The 19,897-nt window shown below is 37.8% G+C and overlaps 1 protein-coding gene across 1 annotated transcript in view; it reads left to right on the forward strand.

Moving 5' to 3' along the window:
* The window catches only part of Map3k2 (mitogen-activated protein kinase kinase kinase 2), an 87,976-nt gene that overhangs the window by 59,643 nt on the left and 8,436 nt on the right, over positions 1 to 19,897 (forward strand). The window contains exons 6-15 of the mRNA XM_038329973.1: positions 906 to 1,019; positions 1,714 to 1,801; positions 5,405 to 5,535; positions 6,771 to 6,850; positions 8,067 to 8,134; positions 8,257 to 8,349; positions 11,821 to 12,027; positions 14,563 to 14,711; positions 15,544 to 15,675; positions 17,067 to 17,196. Of these exons, the coding sequence (XP_038185901.1) occupies positions 906 to 1,019; positions 1,714 to 1,801; positions 5,405 to 5,535; positions 6,771 to 6,850; positions 8,067 to 8,134; positions 8,257 to 8,349; positions 11,821 to 12,027; positions 14,563 to 14,711; positions 15,544 to 15,675; positions 17,067 to 17,196 (1,192 nt within the window). The remainder of the gene's footprint in view (positions 1 to 905; positions 1,020 to 1,713; positions 1,802 to 5,404; positions 5,536 to 6,770; positions 6,851 to 8,066; positions 8,135 to 8,256; positions 8,350 to 11,820; positions 12,028 to 14,562; positions 14,712 to 15,543; positions 15,676 to 17,066; positions 17,197 to 19,897) is intronic.

The raw sequence follows: 19,897 nt of genomic DNA on the forward strand, positions 1-19,897 counted from the left end.
TCTTGGATTTATACTGCAGAAGACTCTCAGCTAAGTAGACTTTACATTTAAATATGTCTCACATTCTCTGCTCTTTAGAGATGATTAGTAAGTGTGACATATGTTCTTTTATTTACAGTGTTCCTCTTCCACTGAAATGATACAACATACTTTTATATCATTGACAGTCTCCTTAAGCTGCACAAAATTTTTTACTTAAAAAAATAAAAGATTCTGATTTTTGTAAATTATGTGAATCCTACTTTTTTTCATAGACCTCTTGGGTGCTTCTGTTTTTTATAACATCTTAGCCATGAGTGAGTCCTAATGAAAGTAGTCTTCACATTGAGGGTTTTCTGAGATGATCGCTCATTGGGCTTGCTTGTTCTAGAGTGTAGTGGTCAGTCACCAGGACCAGAGATGAATACAGATGAACTGTAGATTGCAGATATGTGGCTGATGATGCTTCCCATGGCAGCTGTCACTGATACTCAAGGTTTGTTACATTGCAAACACATCAGACGGAGTTACTATTAGAAAAAGAACTAAGAATTTTATTTGTGCAGATGAAAAGAGTACCTTATTTTATATAATTTGTGTGTTTATACCTTTCAGTGTTCTTAGCATGAATATACTTACTGTACCTTAAATTTAGCAGTTATAAATATCACAGAAAATTAATTTTTAGTTATATTTACTAGAAGAGTGTAATAAATAATAAGAAAAACATTTTGATTCTTTACATTCTTTCTGAGACTTTAAGTGGTGTTGGAATAGAGGATAGAGATGTGTATACTCCTTAAACTGTCATTGTAGTAATAGAGTTCAATGTGTTTTGAGATTTGCAGTTCCCTAGTAATGGAGCTGCTCGTGGAAGAGCTTGACCTGATGTGATATTTACATGATTCCTGTATCTTTTTGTTCAGCTGGTAATTCCATTAACTACTCAAGATGACTTAGACAAAGCTGTGGAACTGCTGGATCGGAGTATTCACATGAAGAGTCTCAAGATATTACTTGTAATGAATGGAAGTACACAGGTATGAATTGGGGTTGTATTTCTCACTGAAGATTTTAAGACTTGTAATCATTTCATATATTCTAGTTTATAAAATTATGTTTTATAAATTATTTAATTTATAAATTTAGTTTACAAAATTGAACTTACATACTTTTCATTACTGTAACTTAATATCCTTGTTTTCCCAAAACTATACAGTCAGAGTTACAAATGAGAATATATTATACATGTGAAATGAATAGAAACTGGCAACTTGGAAAAAAATTATGTTAGAATTGAAATGTCCATTTTTTTATTTTTACCTTTTACGTTTATTTTGTGTGGATGGGGTGAAGTGTGCACAAGCCACAGGCACATGTATGAAGAGGATCAGTTCTCTTCTCCCCACATGTTGGTTTCAGGGTTTGAGCTGCAAGCACGCTTACCTGCTCAGCCATCTTACTGGCCCTGGAATACCTTGTCTTCTTTATCCTCTCCTCCCTTCAACCACCTGCTTTCTTCCTCCCTCCCTTTCTGTTCCTGGTGCAAGAGATCTTGTTCTCGCCTCCCAATTAGGCTTGTGCCATTCTTCTGGTAAATTAAAATTTGTAAGATTAGATTAGAAAAGTCCCAACAAGAATGGAGAATAGCTAGGCTGGGTTGTAGTTAAGAGGAGGATTCAGTTGAAAGCCTCAGATGGGAAGAATAGCATTAATTGCCCTTTTCTCTTCTAGGCAACTAATTTAGAACCATCACCGTCATCAGAAGATTTGACTAATACACAGCTTGGTGCAGAGAGGAAAAAGCGGTTATCTGTAGTAGGTAAGAAAGCCAGGGTCTGAATAAGGATATTGAGTGATTTCTCAAATCCTTCTCATCTTTTAATGTATGATAACATGAAATATATTCCTGATAAGTAGCACCTTGTCTCTATGCTCTCTGCAATTACATGCTTGAACTACTTTGTCTTAACTCTTGTTCCTGAGAAATTAATTTCACATATTGTAGGACTAGCTATATCCAATTTAAAATTTTTGTTTATACAGAGTATTTTAATATTCAGAAATTCAATATAAAATTTCGAAGAGGTTTTAATGATATAAGTAAAGAAAGGCAGTAACTAAGACTTTATGAATAGACTGGACTCTCATTTCTAAGTTCTCAAAGGTTTTAGGTATTGCCAGAGTATGCTATCAATATAAAAATGGCTAAAAATAACTAGATTGTGTTATTTTTTCTTGTATCTAGTTTTATTTATCATGAATAATGAATTCCTTATACCCAAGCTTATGATATAAAGAAATAAAGATCCAGTGTGCTATTTTGTGAGGTGGCCTTATTGAGCCTGGGTAGGCAGAGGTGTTTTAAACCCTTCATGCTTGTTGTCATTTAAAAAGAAATTTACAAGGAGCTGAAGAGATGACTCAGTGGTTAGAAATGTTTGTTGTTCTTTGAAAGAACCAAAGTTTGGTGTTTGATTCTCAGTACCAGTGTCAGGTGGCTCATAGCCATCTGTGTCTCTTGGTCTAGGGGACACAATGCCATCTTCTGGTCTCTTCCGGCACTTGCATGCACATGAATACATGCTGACTCACATGTACATATAAATAAAGGCAATAAAATAATTTATTTTTTATTTTTTTGTCTTTTCGAGACGGGTTTTCTCTGTAGCTTTGGAGCCTGTCCTGGAACTAGCTCTTGTAGACCAGGCTGGTCTTGAATTTACAGAGATCCACCTGCCTCTGCCTTCCGAGTGCTGGGATTAAAGACGTGTGCCACCACCACCTGGCTAACAAGATAAATTCTTAAAGTATCATTAAAAATAAAAAAAATTGACAAGATAAAAGTGTTTGTTGCTTAAAGAACAGCTGTTCTTAACAGATAGGGCACAGAATGTAGTCACTCCAGGTAGACTCTTATATTGAAGGCATAGATTTGAAAGGGAAAGTAAAGGAGGGAGACAAGTTAGTAAAAGAGAAAGCAAGCAAGAAGGACAAAGGAAAACATTTGGGTGAAAATCTAGAAATGATTTCAATAGAAGAAGGGTGTTAACAATGAATGAAAAGATTAAATTAGCATGTGAGAAGGTAGAGGAGTTTTTTATGTTCTTTTGTTTTCTAGAATAAGCTGCTTTATGATCATTCTCTTTTTAAGTGGCTTATCTCATGTGAGTCTGTTTCAGAGAACTAGAGATAAGACCTACAGAGATGATACATAAATAGGCACGGCTTTTCCTTAAGCAGATGTACTTGATATTACTAAGAAAAAAAGTGAAAGACTGTTTGAACTAAGTTTAAATTCTGGCACTCTCACTATGAAGCCACTGCCTTTTCCCTTGTTTTGAAGCAGTGAAGAAAACACGTTTTTGTGAACTAGTCGTGACCCCACCCTGCCCGTTGACTAGAAAGTTAGGTGTTTTCCAACATCCTGTAGGTGCTTTCCTGGTGCCTGACCCAGCAACCCCCCCACCCCCCCAGCAACTGCCCATCCCGCCTTTGACATAACCAATCATAGTAAATGCCCTTAAAATGAGCCAGTCCCTGCATTTGACAAACAACCCCTCCTTGAAGATGTGGTTTTTGCCTTTAAAAGCAGCCTGTAATAGCTAGTCAGGGCTTCTCTCCCTCGCCTGGCTGAGGAGCCCGTTTGCGCAAACGAGAATAAACTTCCTCTTGCTTTTGCATCAACTGGACTGGTGAGTGGTTCCATGGGGCAACCCTTCTGAGGAGTTAGCATCCCAGAATTGGGGTCTAACAGCAGTAGATTAAAGCCACAAACAGAATACTTGTAAAGTAGGCTTTGCTTCTCAAACTGGAGGCACAATTGCTATTAACTATATAGTTTTTCTTTGTAGAAGTAAAATCAGCCATTTCATTTCAGTTGTTAGACACAAAAAGCTTAAATGCACTAGTTAAAAGGCAATTTTGTATTCTCCATTATTAACCTACTAATAAGTATTTTTGTTGTTTGACTTGGTGCCAGGATAAGACAAAAACTGAAAATTGTGCACAATTTCTATGAGTATGTTAATATGCCCATTACAACCAATGTTACATTAAGAATATGTGTTGTCAGGTAATCAGATGAAGAAACTTTTATAGCTGCCTTCCTTCTCAGTTAGTAGTTGAGTATATTGTTCTTTTATTTTAAAAAAAGAATATTCAGAAAGAGTAGAAATATCAGGGATGCAGTTATAACTGTAACCACAGCTATTACACAGCTGACATGAACTCAGCCCACACTTCTTTTCGTACAGCAGATGAGGTCTTTGCATGTTTAATAGGTATTCTCTTGCTCCTTCTCCCTACTTCATAAAAGACCCCTTTACATATGCTTCTTTTCCTTTAAACTTAAATAGAATTTAAATGCTTATACCACTTATGTATCTATTTACTTTTTCAAAACCTGCAAGGAGGGCAGAAAAAACTATGTTAATAAAATACCATTTCCTATGAACCAGGTAAAAATAGGCAGATTATTGTTTCATAAGAGTTGTGAATAATTAAATGAACTATCTAGATGAATGCCAGGCTCTCCTCCATTTTTCTCTTAAAGTATGAAGTTTTTGGAGGAGAGGGATAAGGCAGAGTTTTATTGTATAGGCTGGTTCATCTGGAACTCTATGTAGATAAGGTTGGCTTTGTACTCAAGAGATCTGCCTGTCTCTGCCTCCTGGGTGCCGGCATTAAAGGTGTTTGCCAGTACACCTGGGAAATTATGAAGACATTTAAATGAAAGGAATATAGCTTGCCAGAAGAGCATAGTTTTAAGTAATAAAAAATAAGATATAGGAAACTAAATATAAAATAGGACCCAAATGACTAGGAAGCAATCTCACTTCAGGTTTCTAAAGATTAAAGAGAGTGACCAGAAAGAGTATTGTGGTACCAAATGTGTATAACATGTTTGTGGTGAAGGAATTTACCATCACAGCATTCTTAACATGAAGTGATGTAATACTATGTACTTTGATGGTAAAACAAACCAGTTGCCAAAGACACTAAGATGGTAACTTGCCCTAGACTTTAATCCATATTATTTGATTACAGAGCCCTTATTCTTTTACTATATCATATCAGCAACAAATTATATCAAAGACTAGCAGATACAAATTATCTTTGGAAATTCAGAAGCAGTGGCATTATTGTAAGTTTCTCTTGTGTGTTATCAGTTCATGATATGGTTGTTATCAGTCTGAGAAACTTTAGTATAAATTAGCATATTCGAATGAGGTTGTAGAATGTTAATTTAGAGTTTAGAGACGCTGTAAAAGCTGTAAACATGAATATTCTGATTAAGTTTCTAGAAGCACTAGATTTCACTTGCTAATTTGTTTCTACATGGTTGGAAATATAACCTATTAAGTTGAAACAAAAATTAGTTTGCTTGCTGACAGTAATAAAACTTACAATTTTTCTTTTTGAGGTACCACTAGTAGAGATAGAAGTTCCCCTCCCCCAGGATACATTCCAGATGAACTACATGAGATAGCCCGGAATGGGTCATTCACTAGCATCAACAGTGAAGGAGAATTCATTCCAGAGAGCATGGACCAAGTAAGCCAGATAGATGCTGTTTTTTACTATATGTGAAGATGCATTGATCAGGACCAGTGTGATTTGGCAGATACCTAGGGTGGGGTGTGTGTGTGTGTGTGTGTGTGTGTGTGTGTGTGTGTGTTTGTGTGTGTGTACATTTTCTGTAATCCTCTAGCTTAAGTGAAAAAATATTAGAAACTTCTCATTAATTTACATATTCCTTTTTGTATTAGTATGTAAAATTACTGAAACAATTTGATTTTCTTTTTTTTAAGATTTTATTTATTTATTATATATACACACATGGTGTTCTGCCTGCATAAATGCTTGCAGGCCAGAAGAGGGCACCTGATCTCATTATAGATGGTTGCGAGCCACCATGTGGTTGCTGGGAATTGAACTCAGACCTCTGGAAGTGCTCTTAATGGCTGAGCCATCTCTCCAGCTCCATAATCTGATTTTCTTATATTGATCATCCATGACACATTTGGCTTGTAATCTTAGATTAACTATCATTCAGATTTTTAAGATGAACATTTTATTTTATTTATTTTTACGTTTTTGAATTTTCGAGATAGGATTTCTCTGTGTAGCTCTGGCTGCCCTGGAACTCACTCTGTATATCAGACTGGCCTTGAACTCCTGAGATCCACCTGCCTGTAGAGGGCTAAAGGTGTGAACGCACCACCACTGCCTGCTTAATGAGCACTTTAAAGATGTAGTAAAATTATAAATACTCTATGAAGCTGAGGTTTGTGAACTGTTACTCCATTTTAAGAACGCTTCAGGTCTGTAGTAATCAGATGTTTTTGTCAGTTGCTGTTAGGTCCTTACCCTGCACTGATGCTCACGTACTGCAGCTCTTTAAGTCTAATGTAACAGTCGCTGTATGGTTCATCTCAGTTGAACAGGGCCATTGTCCAGTTTTTAATAAGCAAAATTACTTCAGCTTCATTTACTTGACTATAGAAAAACTGTATTTGCCTTAAAAAATTTTGTAATCACAGCTTGTTTATTCAGAATGTTTATAAATGAGTAATTCTGGAAAGTGACTGCTGTTTGTTACAGAGTTTCTTTGGAAGGTCCTAAAAGGATTCTGAAATTGTGGGGAAAGTTGTGTATATTTCTGGATATGCTGGAAGCCATCAAATCATATATTTTAAATGCATGAGGTTTATGTTATATTATGTCACAAGCATTTTTTTTTAAAGTAACCTTTGGCAGAATCATGGTGGAACTCTTTATTTTCCTAGATGCTGGATCCATTGTCTTTAAGTAGCCCAGATAATTCTGGCTCAGGAAGCTGTCCATCACTCGATAGTCCTTTGGATGGGTAATTATGGTTATTGGTCTGCCTTTTAGTTCATGTTGATACATATATGGAGTTATCAATAATTCTTTTATTCTACATTCTGAAAAAATGTAGCTTATTGATAATTGTCTACTCTGACATTAAGTAAAGTTTTCTATATTGTGAATAAATCTTTTTGGTTCGAGGCAGGGTTTCTCTATAGCTTTGGAGTCTGTGCTGGAACTCACTCTGTAGATCAAGCTGACCTGAACTCACAGAGATTTGCTTACCTCTGTCTCCTGAGTGCAGGGATTAAAGTCATGTGCCACAGCTCCTGGACTGAATAAATCCTATAACCTCATGAGATTCAATAACTTTATTGTCTTATTATTTTTTTCTATTTATTGTTGTAAAAAATCTTGTTTGAAGCAAGTGAAAACTTTTAATATGTTTATTTTAAGACAGCTCTTGAAACTGTTGCAAAGTTTCTCATGTTTGGTTTTGGCAGTTTCTTTTAAAATTTCTTTATTTGTTCCTTGTATGCATGATGTGCTTTTTTTTTGGGGGGGGGGGGGGTTTGAGACAGGGTTTCTCTGCAGCTTTAGAGCCTGTCCTGGAACTAGCTCTTGTAGACCAGGCTGGTCTCGAACTCACAGAGATCCGCCTGCCTCTGCCTCCCGAGTGCTGGGATTAAAGGCATGCGCCACCACCGTCCGGCTTTTTTGGGTTTTTTTTTTTTTTTTTTTTTTTTTTTTTTGTTCATGATGTGCATTTGTAAGGGCACCGTCTTTTGTTCTCAGAAGGACATTGCTCTTTGCAGTCCTCTGTAGCACAGAGTTAGTATTACAAGAAAGAAATTTTGTAGTGTTCCATCCTGAAAATTTGTTATTAATGTTTGATAAATTAAAATTATGTCTTTTATATAGATTCATAAACAGTTTTAGAAAAAAATATCTTCCAGCATAAACTGAAATGCAGGTGCTTTAAACCTCCATGGTTTCAAATGTACCATTCTTACCCCTATATGTAGTAGCTGATTTTAAAAGCTTGGCTTTTTGTCTGTGTGTACTAAATGAGTGTTTCAAAGAAGTTTCTCTTTTTAAAACTTTATGTTAGTACTTATGTGAGCTTCTTTACATACCCCCCCACCCCCCCACACGATATGAACACACATATAAATACAGATATTGGTTAAAAAATTTTTAAATGTTTTATTACATACCTTCTTTTAATTTAATCTTATATTTTCTATTTATAGAGAAAACTATCCAAAATCACGGATGCCTAGAGCACAGAGCTACCCAGATAATCATCAGGAGTTCTCAGGTTAGACTATAAATTCCACGTGCTTGAATGTTTATGTTATGTTTTAGCTGGGAGGGAAAATATGTTTTTCATTATTAAAAATATTTTCCTTTTTTAATGATAACATTCTTATGTCTTAACAGACTATGATAACCCTATCTTTGAGAAGTTTGGAAAAGGAGGAACATATCCAAGAAGGTATCATGTTTCATATCATCATCAAGAGTATAATGATGGTAAGTTTCAAACAATGAGACTATAAAAACAGATTAACATTAGCAAATATTTTAAAAATGACTACATATTTAAAAAGCCTCATATTTATGATGACCAAATAATTTGTTCTTGAGTCACTTAAGTTTCTGGTTAAAAATAAATAAATAAAAGCCTTTGCCTTCAGTCTCAATACTCAGGAGGCAGTGTCAGGCAGATCTCTATGAGTTCAAAGCCTACATAATGAGTCTCAGGACAGCAAGGTACACAGAGAGACCAGGTTTCAAACAAACAATCCAACAAACCTTTTTGCTGGGGCTGCAGCTCAGTGGTAAAGTACTTGCCCAAGGCCCCAAATTTGTCCTCTGTCAACCCTCCAAAAAGCATATTTTGAGAATATCAGGTTATAAGTGAAGCAAAATAATATAGTAGTTTTATGCCATCTTGTGATATTTATGTTTAATTATAGAGGGATAATTGGAAATGGTATAAATAAGAAATCAGAAATTTATTCCCTAAGGGTGCAATTCATATTTCCTTGTCCCTTTAAGAAAGTAAATTGGGCTGGATCAGGTGATGGCACATGCCTTGAATCTGCACTTGGGAGGTAGAGCAGGCGGATCTCTGAGTTCAAAGCCAGCCTGGTCTACAAGAGCTAGTTCCAGGACAGGCTCCAAGAGAAACCCTGTCTTGTTGCATGAGGAGGGGTCCCTTTGTTCTGTCCCTGCAGCCCGAAATAATCACACAGACACTGTATTCATTTAAATCATTGCCTGGCCCATTATCTCTAGCCTCTTATTGGCTAACTCTGACATCTTGATTAACCCATTTCTATTAATCTGTATATCACCACGAGGTTGTGGTTTACCGAGAAAGATTGAGCATGGCTGACCTGGCGACTCCATGGCGGCTCTCTCACTCTGCTCCTTTCTCCCAGAATTTAGTTCTGTCTTCTCCGCCAACCTAAGTTCCGCCTTATCAAGTAGGCCAAGGCAATTTTTTTATTCATTATCCTATATGAAAGCAACACACCAAAAGAAGGAACTCCTACACCAGTCTCAAAAAAAAAAAAAAGAAAAGAAATTGGGTCTGAGAAAGTGTCTTAGTCACTAAAGTGTATGCTGCTCAAGTACAAGAAAAGCTGGTACAGCAGTGCATGTCTCTTACTGAGCTTGGAAGAGAGGAGAGGATGTGGAGCAAAGGAATTCCTGAAGCTTAGTGGTTGGCTTGTCTCGCTGAATCAGTGAACATCAGATTCAATGAGAGATCCAAAAGTAATACTCCAAAAAGTAAAGATGGCAGCTGGGCATCTTGCCCACACCTTTAATTCCAGCACTTGGGAGGCAAAATCAGGTGGATCTCTGAGTTTGAGACAACCCTGGTCTACATAGTGGGTTCCAGGCCAGCCAGAATTACAGAATCACATAATTATACCTTGTCTTAAATAAACCAAACAGATAAATAAATTGCATGGCTATGCCCTGGTCTTAAATAAGTAAATTCATACATACATAAATAAACAAGGTAATAGAGGTGGAGAATATTTGAAGAAGATGCCCATTGTTGACCTTGCATCTCTACACGCATGTGCACATGTATACCAAACTTGTCTTGTTCTATCGTTGTGAATAGACTTCGTGGTCATGACAGCTCTTCTAAAGGAAAACATTTCACTGAGGCTGGTTTACATACATATGTATATATTAATTTAAAAATGTTATAACTCTTAAAAATTAGCATACAAAATATAGAGTATTAGTTTCATTATAGCATTTTTCAAACAAAATTTATTTTTGTTGCTTTTCCCCTTTATCCTCCTCCCCTGCCTTTTTGTCCTTCCCCACTTTTTCAACATCCTTTCCTCTTGTCATCTCCTGTTCATAATCTGTAACTATGTTCATACCCACATATATTCATGCATATAAACATTAAAACTTAAGTGTAGACTGTTTTTTCATTCCCAGCCACCCAGGCCCGAATAATCACACAGAAGCTCTATTAATTACAACACTATTTGGCCTATTAGCTCAGGATAATAACTCTTACATCTTAAGTTAATCCATTTCTATTAATCTGTATATCACCATAAGGCTCTGGCATCTGTCTCCTTCAGCAGCTATGTGGCGTCTCTTTGACTCTGCCTACTCTCTCTATATATCTCTGTTCTGATTCCCACCTGGCTTTACTCTGCTAAGCCATTGGCCCAAACAGCTTTATTCATCAACCAATAAAAGCAACATATATACAGAAGGGCATCCCATATCATTTAAGAATCTTCCTGTGAGAGAGACTATGTGTTTTTTGTCTTTCTGAGTCTGGGTTACCTTACTTAATAAAGTTTTAGATCCATCCATTTTCTTACAAGTATCATTTTTCTTTACAGCAGAAAAAAATTCACTCTTTGTGTGTCTTAGTTACCATTCTGTTGCTGTGAAGAGACACCATGACCAAAGCAGCTTACAGAAGAAAGCATTTGACTGGGATTTACTTACAGTTTCAGAGGTTTAGTACATGATCGTGGTGGGGAGCATGGCAGTAGACAGGCAAGCAGGCAAGGGGAAGGAGCAGTGTCTAAGGGCTTATAGATCTGCAGGCAGCAGACAGAAAAGCTGAGCCTGTTGTGGGCTTTTGAAACCTCAAAGTATATCAACTAGGGCCCAAGCTTTCAGATATATGAGTCTACTGGGGCATTTTTATTCAAACAGCTACAGTATGTGCATTACATTTTCATTTTCCATTTGTCTTTTGATGGATATCTAGACTGTTTCCATTTCTTCACTCTTATGAATAGATGTAGATGTGTCAGTGTCTTAGTTTGCTCTCTGCTACTGTGATAAGCACCATGACCAAAACCAACTTGGTCATGAAAGGGTTTATTTCACTTAGCAGGCTACAGCCCTTCATGAAGTGAAGTCAGGGTAGGAACTGAAGTGGAATCCATGGGAAAATTCTGCTTGCTCTCATGACTTACTTAGCATGCTTTCTTATACAATCCAGGATCATCTGCCCAGGGGTGGCACCATCCATGGTAAGCTGGGCCCTTCTACTCGTATCATTCATTAAGAAAGTGCCCCACTGACTTGCTTACAGGCCCATAAGATGGAGGTAGTTTCTCCATTCAGATTTCCTGTTCCCAGATGACTCCAGCTTGTGCCAACTTGACAAAATGAACTAAAAGAGCCAACCAGGAATGACAGTATCTCTCTGCTACCTGTAACTCTCCAGTTTGCTTTTAAGTTTATTTTAAAGTCATTATTGGAAATGAAATTGTTTTTCTTCTGTGAAAGTGAAGAATTTTTTCTGTGGCTTTCTTGTGCACATGAGTGTTTATGCATTTTTCCAAAGCAGGGCACACATAATCATTGTTATTTCAGGTTTTTCAGCCTATATTTCAAGGCTGATTCTTATTCTACACTATAGATGTTTAAATATCCTAAAAGTGTAGTACATTAATAAAACAGAAGGAGTAAGTTAATTCTCTTTTCACTTCGTAGGTCGTAAGACTTTTCCAAGAGCTAGAAGGACCCAGGGCACAAGCTTCCGGTCTCCTGTGAGTTTCAGCCCTACTGATCACTCCTTAAGCACTAGTAGTGGAAGCAGCATCTTCACTCCAGAGTATGACGATGGTCGAATAAGAAGAAGAGGAAGTGACATAGACAATCCTACATTGACTGTCACAGACATCAGCCCACCCAGCCGTTGTAAGTAATAGAAATGTTTAGTAGAACATTTGCATAGTTTTATGTTAACAGGAATAAATGGCAAGTCAGAACTTGGGGAAAAACACTCTTCACAAGAGATAATAGCATGCTTTTTAAAGGTGACTAGATATCCAGGTATAAGTGTATATTAGGGCTAATTACTGTAGCCATAATTACTAATTTTTCTTCAGTTTTATTAGGAAAATTGTTACTAATTGTTCTTATCCATTCTAGTCTACATGTCTGTGTTAAGCATTGAGACTCCCTATGCGATTTCTAAGAAATAGCCTAGTGAGGAGATTGGTTTATGGAGAGAAATTACAGTATAACATATGTTCGATCCCAACATGTAGAAATTAGCTAGTTGTGTGTGTCAGATGAAATACCTTTCCAAAACAACTTAAATGAGACCCAACAGGATCTCTCTGGCCTTGACTGGCTTGGAACTCATTGCATAGACCATGTTAGCCTTGAACTCACAGAGGTCTTTCTTTTTCTGCCTCCTAAGTGCTAGCATTAATGGTATACACCGCTATGCCTAGTTTTTTTTTTTTTAAGTTTGCTTTTTTTATGTTTTTTAAAATTTTGCATGGAGTGCCAGACATCACTTACAGGATCACGAAGACTGAAGTAAATAAAATTTATACCTGGGCATATGCACAATTCTTCTACCTTGTTCATTTCTATGATGGATTGAGTCAGCAGACTCCTAGTTTACTGGGTTGGTTATTTTGTGTGCTCCCATACCTGTGTACTATGGGCTTTAAATTCCTCTAAAGTTTTGCCAACTTGGCTTTTTAGATGGTTTCTAAGTGATCCTGCTCAAGCCCCAGCATTTGGTACTTTTTTGTGCCTGCTTCTCAGAGAGGGAAACTCTCCCTGTGTCCTTATCCTGCTTCCTCAGCCGTGGGCTGCTAGAGACAGTCTGTGACTTCAGTCTTGAGCAGGCCCCATTCAGATCTCAGAGATGGGCTTTATCACAGATCCTGCCCTTTTCTGGAGGAAGAAAACTCTTAATGGTCAGGGCCTCAGGTTTCCAGGCCTCATTTATTCTCTAGCGTTTTTTGTTTTGTCTTTGTTGTTTTTTGTTTTTCAAGACAGGGTTTCTCTGTAGCTTTGGACCCTGCCCTGGAACTAGCTCTGTAGACCAAGCTGGCCTCCAACTCACAGAGATCCTCCTGTCTCTGCCTCCCAAGTGCTGGGATTAAAAGTGTGTGCCACCACTGCCCAGCTTGGTTTTTGTTTTGTTTCATTTCCTTTTCCACTGCTCTAACATAGTGATAACAGGGCTTGTTACTCTTTTGCAAGAAGTTTCAGGCTGTTCAGTTTTTTTTTCCGGGGGCGGGGGCAGGTAACAGATCTCACTCTGTCCCTGATGGCTCAGAACTTCCAAGGGAAATCCCCTCACTCTGCCTCCTTAGTGATAGAATTAAAGGTGATTAAAGGTGTGTGTCACCAGCAGTGGCTCTTTTCAGGGTGGCTGTCTATCACAGGGCCATTCCATTTCCTATCTTTGACCATCAAGACTATGATCTCTGGCTCCTATGAGTACAGGGAAGAGGTACAGAACAAAGTTGGGCAAGTTGGGCTCATGTATGTCTTGCTTTTCCTGTGTTCAGTGCTATCATAGCAACCCACACTTGTTCACAGTGGAGCTCAGCTTTCCTTGCTGGCTGGGATGGATTTGTTTATATGCTTCACCATTTCCTTTCTCTCCTTGGAGTGCCTCCTTTTCCTTAGATTTTAGGTTAGTTTGATACCCTGTAATCTGTGCTCCAAAATGTTCAGTAAAGGTTATAGTTTTTTTCCAGAGAGAGCAATACACATCTGTAATTCCAGTACTTGGGAGCAGAAGCACCAGAAGTTCAAGGCCAGCCTGAGGCACATAACAAGATACAGGACAGTCAAGTCTACATAGTGAGACCCTGTCTTAAAAAAGCAATTTAAAAAAGTTATGGGGGCTGGAGAAATGGTTCAGTGGTTAAGTGCACTGGCTGCTCTTGTAGATGACCTAGGTTTGCGTCTTAGCACTCAGGAGGCAGGGTATGACCACCTGTGACTGCAGTACCAGGATAACCCATGCCCTTTTCTGGTGCACACATACACACATACGGGGAAAACACCCATGTACATAAAATAAAACTGTAATTTTATTGATTGCCTGATTTCTCCTACAGAAGTGGGAAATGATACTTTTTTCCAGATTTCTGTATTATAGATAGAACTGAAAACCTCTTTACAAATATTTTAATTTGCTGCAGTAAGTTGGAAAATCGGGTATCTTACATCTTAGATTAAGTGAAAAATGGCTGTCACTTTGGAAGTGGGGAAAAGAAAATCTTCCTGAGGGAAAAACATGTCATGAGATGTAAACTTTTCATTTGACTTCTTAGAAGAATAAGGAGAACATTTTGGAAAATGGAGACCATTATAAATTTGGATGATCATAATTTTCCCTTCTATCTACAATGTTCAGTTAAGGATGTCATTTTATAGTACCTGACTACTTCATTTTAAGAAATTATTCTTTTTCAGCTCCTCGAGCTCCAGCGAACTGGAGATTGGGCAAACTGCTTGGCCAGGGAGCATTTGGTAGGGTCTACCTCTGCTATGACGTTGACACCGGAAGAGAACTGGCTGTTAAACAAGTTCAGTTTAACCCTGACAGCCCGGAGACCAGCAAGGTAAAAGTCACCATGCAGCTTGCTTGCTTGGCCATTGGAAAAGCATTTTTTCTTGGAGGGGGAAAAAAAAAAAACCCAAAACAAAACAGGACTAGTGAGATTATTCCAAGCCTAGAGGCCTGATTCAGTCCCCAGAACCCACAGATAATTGAGAGTCAGGTCCCACAAGTTGTTCTCTGACCTCCCCCACACCCAGATTCAGCCTAAATGTACATAAAAGGTTTTTAAAATGTAATAGAACAATGTAGTGGGATTTATGGGTTGTAGTAAAGTGTTATTTTAGTGCTTCATTTATATAAGGTAACTTTAGCAAACCCTCAGGGACTGTTAAGTAAAAGGTTTTGGGGGTCTGGAGAGATGGCTTAGTGATTGAGAGCACCTGTTGTGCTTTCAGACAACCCATGCTAAGTGCACAACACACACCCACAGTCCAGATAAGCTCAGGCAAGTTGACACACAATAAAATTTTTTTAAAAGTTATTGTACAGAGACTAAAATATTCTATGTTCAGTGAACATTTCCTAAGAAAATTACCATGATAGTCCATGAACTAAGAGTATCTTGTGTTTCCTATTATGCGATAAAGACTTAATGTAGGGTCATTGAAATTGTCTAACAAGTAAAGGTGCTTGCCACCAAGCCTATCACCCTTAGGTCAATACCCAAAATCCACCTTCTGGGGACCCTCATGGTGGAAGGAGAGAACTAACTCCTGCATGTTGTTCTCTGACCTCCACTTGTCTTTATGGTGCATGTATGAATGAACCTGCACACACACACAGAAACAGTAACTTACTGTCTAAAAAGACTTAGCAGGAGTTCTGTCTTTCAGGAAGTAAATGCACTTGAGTGTGAAATTCAGTTGTTGAAAAACTTGCTGCATGAGCGAATTGTTCAGTATTATGGTTGTTTGAGGGATCCTCAGGAGAAAACACTCTCCATCTTCATGGAGTATATGCCAGGGGTAAGTCCATGCATCTTTATGGGGTACAAGCTAGGGGTAAGTCCATGCATCTTTATGGGGTATATGACAGGGGTAAATCCATGCATCTTTTTGAAAAGATATATTCTTTTAAAAAACAAGTTGAGGTCACCAGGCAGTGGTGGCTCACGCCTTTAATTCTGGCACTTGGTAGGCAGAGCTGGCAGATATCTGAGTTTGAGGCCAGACTAGTCTACAAAGTGAGTTCCAGGACAACCAGGGCTACACTGTCCAAAAAAAAAAAAATTAGTTGAGGAGAATTTTGTTCAGCCCTTTTGATCTGCTGTGTCAGAGATGAAATTTTGAACCTGATGTGCTGATGTCAGGAGACATAGGGTGTCTGGTGATTCCACTGGAGCTGTGCTGATTGCTCACAAGAGGAGAATAGTCATGGTTTGACTCATTATTGTAAAATTTTAATTTTTTTCTGTAGCCAAAATAGGAATATTCATTTTTAAACATTCTTCAAGATGGTAGTTAGCATCATTACTCATTAAGAGATAGGTGTCTTCTGCTAGGCATAATAACATATATCTGTGATCCCAGCACTCAAGAGGTAGAGGTAGGATTTCAAGTTAAAGACCAATCTAGACTTAACAAAATGACTTTAAAACAAAAAACAAAAAAACCTAAAAAAATAAAATGTATCCAGGCAGTGGTGGTGTATGCCTTTAATCTCAGCACTTGGGAGACAGAGGCAGGTAAGTGGATCTCTATGAGTTTGAGGCCAGCCTGGTCTACAGAGTGAGTTCTAGGACAGCCAAGGTGGTTACATGGAGAAACCCTGTCTCCAAAAAAAAAAAAACAAAAACAGGGAGGGGAGAAAAATATAGTCTCATAATTTATTAGAGTAAGTTAGGAAAAAGAAGTTTGATTCATGGGGCTTTGTGGGAGTAGATAGCCACTTGTTGACGGTACAAGGTTGCCATCTGAGCTTATAGATCAGCCCGGATCTGGTAGTGCCATTGTTGGCCATCAGTGCTAGGCACAGAGTAACAGTTTACTCACTATGCATAGCTCTTTATCATGACCCCATTGCTACTCAGTGGATTTATTTGCTACTACTTTAATATTTTCAAATATTCTATTTCCTGTGTAACTTGGCCTAAACATTTTTTTTTTTTTTTTTTGGAAAACAAATTGGGGTTTTATTAAGGTCCTACAAATATGGAAGACCTGTAATTTGTTAATTTCAAAGAGATGAGTTCAACATAATCTGAAAGAAGAGAAACTTTGCATATTTTTTTTTTACTAAGAATTCCTGCCCTTTCTACTTAGAGTCTCCCAGCCATGAAGTAGGATTCTCTAAAAATAAAGATTTAGTAGCAGTTTTTATTTTAAACAGAAGATTTAATTGTTTTCTTTTTTCCTAGGGTTCAATTAAGGACCAACTAAAAGCATATGGAGCTCTTACTGAGAATGTGACTAGAAAATACACCCGTCAGATTCTGGAGGGAGTCCATTATTTGCACAGTAATATGATTGTCCATAGAGATATCAAAGGTAGGTCATGAATTACTTTTTACTTTAAATACACAGTTTTCTGTGAGTGTGAATGAAGAAATACCATCAAAGCATTGGACATTTACACTGTAAACTACCATAAGGAAACAGTTTTCCAGCTTTCTCATGGACTTCGTTAGTGTCCTGTCAGACCAGTTCTCAAGTTGTAAGGATTCATAGAATCAGTCTCATTCAAACACCCTAGAATAATATAACCATGTTTGTAAGTGTATTTCCTAGGCATTAGGGCAATGAGCCAGGGTTAGGCTATCACAGAGTTGGATTCAAACTTGGGCTTCATTTGCTTCTAACTGTACCCTTGGACATGTTAATCTTTCTGTATCTTCAGTCCTCATTACTCTTTCCATCTCCCTCCTTCTTTCATCCTCCCTCATTTTCTTCCCTCCCCATGACACACACCCCCAATTTCTGGAAATGGAGTCTAGGAAACTGCGTATAGGCAAGGTTTCTACCTGAGATGCACCTACTGTTTTCTCTTTTACTTAAGTTAGAGTCAGAATAGTACTCAATTCATAGGATTCTTAAAAGAATCTAATGCATTAACATGTTGTAATGTTCAAAACAATGCCTGGTGCTCAGCACTTAAAACCTAGCCACTGTGATGACATACTGTATGTTGCAGTTGTATTTAAAGTCATGGGAATAGATGTCGTGAAAGAATAAAGAGGAAGGAAGGAAAGATCCCAAGAATGAGCTTTCCTCCCCAGGGTCAGATACAAAATGAGTACATGAAGTGAGTTAATGGTAGAGATGTGTAAAATTTGAGACTGTTAAAAACTGTTTACTTTGGAGCCTTCATGAGTCTTTTAAAACTGGGGTATGACCCAAAATTTAGAAATCACTGAGTAAAAAAGTAAGTATATATAATATTTGCTCATTGATCTTGTTGTCCCTTTTGTAAGTTCCCAGACTTCTGCTTTTCCATATGGTGGGGCACATTTTAACTGTGTTCAGATTAGGCCAAGAAGAAAATTACCAATCATTTCTGGTAATTGAACAGTAATTTCTAGTATGAGTCTAGTATGCAGAATTCCTGAGGCAGATAACATGAACTGGGAGGGGGGGCTTATTAAGTATGAAGATTGATAACTTAAAGAACTTCCTAAAGAAATTATTCAATGAGGAATAACTGTTCCTAGACAAGCCAACTTCTCTTTGGCCCTCAAAATGCAGTAAGAAAAGAAACAGAGGCAGCCATCTTCTATATAGATCAATATTTTTCTATTCTTACCAGAGAGTACGACAAACCACTTTGGTCAAGTGAAGGGGGAAGGAGGCAAGCTGATATATAAATATTATCAGACAAACATATTGGTAAAGGAGAAAAATAAGATAGAAAAATAGGTATCAAATTTGTAAATTTAAGTGTGGTAGGAGGAAAATGATGGCCACCAGTGGCAACATAGTAGTATATGTTTTATACAATATACTTTTTACTTGTTCTGTATTCTATTTTTCATAAACAATTTATAAGTGGCAAAAGGAAAAGTAAAGATAATTGATTTCATGTAATTTCAGAGCTGTTGGATCATAACAAAGATGAAGATGTTACTGTTTGGGAACTCACTCTTTTCCAAAGTTTATTCCCTCCGTTCTTCCTCTCCTTTCCCTCTCCCTCTCCTTCCTTCTCCCCCCTCTAAATTCATCACATTTTATTTGTGTGTGTATGCATATGCATGCTAGTGCCACAGAGCATGCACAACATGCGGAGAACAACTTGAAGGAGTTGGTTCTCTTCTTCCACCATGCACATCACAGCTTTTACTCACTGAGCCATCTCTGTGGCCTTATTGTTTATCTTTTTTTCTTTCAGGGAACTATACTGTTGACAGGCTTGGTGGTGCATGCCTTTAATCACAGCAGAGGCAGATGCATGTGGATCTCTATGAGTTCAAAGCCAACTGGGTGTGGGGAGGACTATACTATTAAATACAAAATATTTAATAAAAGGACACTTGGTTTTCCTAATGGTTTTATTTGTGCACACGCACACATGCACACATGCACACAGGCATGTACATACACACACACACACACACGTACACACACAAGTGTGCATTCCAGAAGAGAACAGGGAATGCCTGCTGTCTCTCTCCATCATGTTTTATTTTTTTGGGGGGGGGGGGTCCAGATCTTTTTCTGAATCTGCAGCTCACTATTTTCCAGCTAAGCTGGCTGGCCAGGAGTACTAGTCAATCCTCTTGTTTATGTCCTTGACCCAGGCATTGAGACTACAGGTGCAGATACACCCAGCTTTTATATGTTGTTGGGGGTCTGAATTCAGGTCCTCATGCTTGAACAAAAAGTACCCTTACCCACTGAATCATCTTCTTATTCTTAATATTTTTTGTTTTGCTTTAGCTTTTAGTTGTTTGGTTGGATGTTGGATCTGAATAATGGGAACATAAGCAATTCCGTCTACCCTCGCACATATTTGAAAGGGCTTATTTTTAATTTACTAAAATAATGTTTAAAAACCAGAAAACTGTGTTGGGAACCTGACTGCCTATTTTTTCCCCAGCTCCTCCTGTGAGCAAGTATTGGTTCATTATTGATACCACTTCCCCAAAGATGACCCTTTGTACGTATGCACATGTATGTGTAAGGAAAGTGTCGTCTGCTTGTAGCCGGTAAAATCTGGCTTATTGTAGTCTCAGTTACTTAGGAAAACTGAAGTAGG

The sequence above is a fragment of the Arvicola amphibius genome, chromosome 5 (assembly GCF_903992535.2).
Source record: "Arvicola amphibius chromosome 5, mArvAmp1.2, whole genome shotgun sequence".
Lineage (NCBI taxonomy): Eukaryota > Metazoa > Chordata > Mammalia > Rodentia > Cricetidae > Arvicola > Arvicola amphibius.